At 63.8% G+C, this 4,547-nt stretch overlaps 1 protein-coding gene across 1 annotated transcript; it reads right to left on the reverse strand.

Annotated features, from left to right (window-relative positions):
* On the reverse strand, positions 1–3,660 carry LOC124503454 (serine/arginine repetitive matrix protein 1-like). The gene is made up of 3 exons (XM_047068524.1): positions 3,273–3,660; positions 2,042–2,304; positions 1–1,983 (listed from the first exon to the last, which is right to left on the reverse strand). Exons 1-3 carry the CDS (start codon positions 3,658–3,660, stop codon positions 1–3), a joined length of 2,634 nt encoding a protein of 877 aa, XP_046924480.1.
* Between the last annotated feature and the right edge of the window lie 887 nt (positions 3,661–4,547).

Genomic DNA, 4,547 nt, shown 5'->3' on the forward strand with positions numbered 1-4,547 from the left:
TTAAGGCCTTAGCTTGTGCGCGCGCGTGTCACGTAGCAACCGGCCGCGTGGACGCTCGGCGACGGCCGCCGCGACGGTGAGCTGACGCGCGAGTGTTTCGGGCGGTGTGCGGGTGTGGACCGTGCGGGGCTGAGACCGGTTTTTGGGCGTCGGCAGCGGGTTCCCGGGCGGCGTTGGGTCTGGGGTCTGCGCCGCGGCGTCTCGACCCGGCGGTTCTGAAGCGGGTTCTTGGGCGTGTCGGCGTCGGCAGCGCGTTCCCGGGCGGCGGAGGGTCTGGGGTCTTCGCCTCGGCGTCTCGACCCGGCGGTTCTGAAGCGGGTTCTTGGGCGTGTCGGCGTCGGTAGCGGGTTCCCGGGCGGCAGCGGGTCTGGGGTCTTCGCCTCGGCGTCTCGACCCAGTGGTTCTGAAGCGGGTTCTTGGGCGTGTCGGCGTCGGCAGCGGGTTCCCAGGCGGCGGAGGGTCTGTGGTCTGCGCCTCGGCGTCTCGACCCAGTGGTTCTGAGACGGGTTCTTGGGCGTGTTGGCATCGGCAAATTGGTCCCGGGCGGCAGCGGCGGGTCTGGGGTTTGCACCCCGGCGTCCCGACCCGGCGGTTCTGAGGCGGGTTCTTGGGCGTTTCAGCGTCGGCAGCGGGGTCCCGGGCGGCCGGTGGGTCTGGGGTCTGCGCCCCGGCGTCTCCACCAATTGGTTCTGAGGTGGGTTCTTGGGAGTCGGCGTTGGCATTGTGGTCCCGGGCGGCTGTACGTCTGGGGTCTTCGCCTCGGCGTCTCGACCCAGTGGTTCTGAAGCGGGTTCTTGGGCGTGTCGGCATCGGCAAATTGGTCCCGGGCGGCAGCGGCGGGTCTGGGGTCTGCACCCCGGCGTCCCGACCCGGCGGTTCTGAAGCGGGTTCTTGGGCGTGTCGGCGTCGGCACCGGGTTCCCGGGCGGCGGAGGGTCTGGGTCCTTCGCCTCGGCGTCCCGACCCGGCGGTTCTGAAGCGGGTTCTTGGGCGTGTCGGCGACGGCAGCGGGGTCCCGGGCGGACGGTGGGTCTGGGGTCTGCGCCCCGGCGTCTCGACCCGGCGGTTCTGAAGCGGGTTCTTGGGCGTGTCGGCGTCGGCAGCGGGGTCCCGGACGGCCGGTGGGTCTGGGGTCTGCGCCCCGGCGTCTCCACCAATTGGTTCTCAGGTGGGTTCTTGGGAGTCGGCGTTGGCATTGTGGTCCCAGGCGGCTGTACGTCTGGGGTCTTCGCCTCGGCGTCTCGACCCAGTGGTTCTGAGGTGGGTTCTTGGGAGTCGGCGTCGGCAGTGTGGTCCCGGGCGGCTGTACGTCTGGGGTCTTCGCCTCGGCGTCTGGACCCAGTGGTTCTGAGGCGGGTTCTTGGGCGTGTCGGCATCGGCAGCGGGTTCCCCGGCGGCGGAGGGTCTGGGTCTTCGCCTCGGCGTCCCGACCCGGCGGTTCTGAAGCGGGTTCTTGGGCGTGTCGGCGTCGGCAGCGGGTTCCCGGGCGGCAGCGGGTCTGGGTCCTTTGCCTCGGCGTCCCGACCCGGCGGTTCTGAAGCGGGTTCTTGGGCGTGTCGGCGTCGGCAGCGGGGTCCCGGGCGGCCGGTGGGTCTGGGGTCTGCGCCCCGGCGTCTCCACCAATTGGTTCTGAGGTGGGTTCTTGGGAGTCGGCGTTGGCATTGTGGTCCCGGGCGGCTGTACGTCTGGGGTCTTCGCCTCGGCGTCTCGACCCAGTGGTTCTGAGGCGGGTTCTTGGGTGTTTCAGCGTCGGCACCGGGGTCCCGGGCGGACGGTGGGTCTGGGGTCTGCGCCGCGGCGTCTCGACCCAGTGGTTCTGAAGCGGGTTCTTGGGCGTGTCGGCATCGGCAAATTGGTCCCGGGCGGCAGCGGCGGGTCTAGGGTCTGCACCCCGGCGTCCCGACCCGGCGGTTCTGAAGCGGGTTCTTGGGCGTGTCGGCGTCGGCAGCGGGTTCCCAGGCGGCGGAGGGTCTGTGGTCTGCGCCTGGGCGTCTCGACCCAGTGGTTCTGAAGCGGGTTCTTGGGCGTTTCAGCGTCGGCACCGAGGTCCCAGACGGCCGGTGGGTCTGGGGTCTTCGCCCCGGCGTCTCGACCCGGCGGTTCTGAAGCGGGTTCTTGGGCGTGTCGGCGTCGGCAGCGGGGTCCCGGGCGGCGGCGGCGGGTCTGGGGTCTGCGTCCCGGCGGTCGTGCTTCGGGGGCCTGGAGGGTGCGGTGGGCGGGGGGCGAGGGGCCGTCGCGGTTCCCCTCCGAGGGCGCGGGGCCGCCAGGCAAGCGGAGCACAGGTGGGGCCGCGGGAGCTTGTCCGCTGGGAGTGTGGCACGTGTGTTCGCACGTGTGGGGTAGTGCGGTCCCGGGGCGTTTGTGATGAAGGGGCCAAGCCCGTGTGTGAGCGCGGGCGGAGAGGCGCGTGTGGACGGGGAGTGCCTAGCTCCTCGGGGAGTTGGCGGTTAGCTGTCGGGACTTTGGGGAACGTGGCACGTGCGATTGTTTCCCCCTCTGACTCGGGGGCTGGTGCGAGTCGCGGCAGATTTGGAAGGATTAGGCGCACGTGCATCGGGGCGGGGCTTGGACCGGCGCCCGCGCGTGTTAGTTTCGGTACGTGGCGTGCTGTGTGTTACTCGGACAGCGTCGGAGGACCACGTGGTTCATGGTTCAGTTTCTTTTCCTGACTGTCGGCAGCTGTGTATGTATCCCTCACCAGCTACAGGAATTATCCAAGTTGTTCGCAAGGCGTGAAGGTTTTAGGAGCATTCCAAGGGCATTTCTTTGGATAGTGGAGTTGTGTGTGTGTGTTGGTGTGTAGAGGGCAAGTCTGTGACTGGTTCCTGGCGTCGGGGGTCGGGGGGTGTTTGATGTGCCCTCGTGATGTGGGCTTGTGTGAAGTGTTGGGGTGTGCTGGAAGTGACTTGTGCCGACTCGGGATGGTGAGTGGTGCGCATCTGTTCCTAGTTCTGTGTTTAGTGTCAGCAGGTGGGTCGCTTGAAGGAGTCAAGCTGCGAATGCTAGGTAAAAGCCACCAATGAAGCCTTTCCCTCCTTTCTCCGGGAGCATTTTCTTGAGCATTTAGGAGCACACCACCGGTCTGTGTGGATGGATGGATGGATGGATGAGTGAAGCAAGCATATTGGGGCATCGTTGGGTGTGTGTGTGTGTGGGCGGGTGGGGTGACTCTGTGAATTGTGAGTGGAGCTTCCGGAGCTGTGGGCCCTTGTATGTGTGCACCGAGCCTGGTCATTCTGAACCGTTGCGTCACTCCTAATCAGGTTGGCCTACTGGTTAGGGCCAAAGCATCCCTGTAGACATTGGTGATGTGCAGATAGGTTGGGGGTGTCTGTTCGGTGGGTGGAGACTCCTTCAGCACCTGCGGTCCTGGCATCTGGGTCCCAAGTGGGATGGCCTGGTGGGCATCGATGGCTGTCAGTGCAGAACCTTCACCAGCGTGTTGTCGGTGTGATGGGGATTCCTGGACGGGAGGTCGCAAGGTCTGCTCTCCCGGGCAACCCCTGCAAGTCAGCCGGGCAGCTACGGGCACTGCTGTCTCTTCTGGGGCATGGCTGGGAGGCGAGGACACCCTCCACGGTGGTTCCAGGTGGTGACGGTCTGCAGAACCATGTCTCTGCGAGAGCAGCTGCCCCAGGTGGTGGGGGATTTTGGCGATCATGCTGGTCAGCCATGTCACTAGTTCTCAACCAGCTCATCTCAGTGGAAGCCTGAGTCCTCGGTGCTCGCAGGACCTCTGGGGGCGGGGTGGGGGGGTCAGTGAACTGACAAGGCTGGAGTTGGGAGGCTTTGTCCCTGCAGAAGGGCTGGGGGCTGAGACCCGGAGAGACGGGGATGTTGTGCTCTGGGTAGGTATGGCTGTGATGTTCCAGAACCCTGTAGGGTATGCTCTCTTTTCTTTCTGAAGGTTCAGGATGCTCCTCGTCCTGGGAAGCTTATCTCAGCTTCATGTTTCTCTGATGGGATGACCTGATGCTCTTTTTCTCCGTCCACATGGACCTGCAGACCCACCAGAGGGTTCGATCAATATGGCCACCAGCTGACCACGTACACAGCTGCCTCCTGCCTCCCCTCTCCCTTGGACCCACCCAAGCCTTTCTGGGCCTTCCTTATGGCGAGTCTCCCACTGGCCTTTTCTCCCTCATGGTGGATCTCCCTCCAGCAAAGGTGCCGACGTCACCTTCTTGAATGCCCCAATACCACCTCTCTTAGCACTAGCGGATTCCTAGTGGCTCTCACTGCCTCCTTTGTAACCTATCCCCAATAAAGGGACAGTACGGTATGTTAATTGCATTGTGTTTTGTTGGTAAAATGGGCCTTTGCCTGTTTTTTGTATTTTAAAACATTTTATGTTCTAAAAAGAACATGATGTAACACATGCAAGGTAGACGTTCTTGGGTTTCTTTAATTTGTTTTGTTTTTGATAGGGGAAGATGTAGACCCTGAGCTTTAGGGGAGAAGAACAGGAGTGTCTCGATATCCCAAACCAGCACTGAAAACGGCCCACTCACGTGGAATGGATGGAAATGTCTGGAATGGCTGAGGCCG

This window comes from Lynx rufus, unplaced genomic scaffold (assembly GCF_022079265.1).
Source record: "Lynx rufus isolate CCGP_SWC_20201006 ecotype Redwood Valley unplaced genomic scaffold, mLynRuf1.p SCAF_10, whole genome shotgun sequence".
Taxonomy (NCBI): Eukaryota; Metazoa; Chordata; class Mammalia; order Carnivora; family Felidae; genus Lynx; species Lynx rufus.

Bases quoted from the DNA above. Each gene is read 5' to 3' on its own strand.
- LOC124503454 (XM_047068524.1), bottom strand. From the start codon at position 3,660: ATGATCGCCAAAATCCCCCACCACCTGGGGCAGCTGCTCTCGCAGAGA. The intron at 2,305-3,272 runs GTAGGCCAACCT...CCACACTCCCAG, and splicing joins GGATGCTTTGGCCCTAACCA to CGGACAAGCTCCCGCGGCCC. The intron at 1,984-2,041 runs GTGCCGACGCTG...CGAGACGCCCAG, and splicing joins ACCGGCCGTCTGGGACCTCG to GCGCAGACCACAGACCCTCC.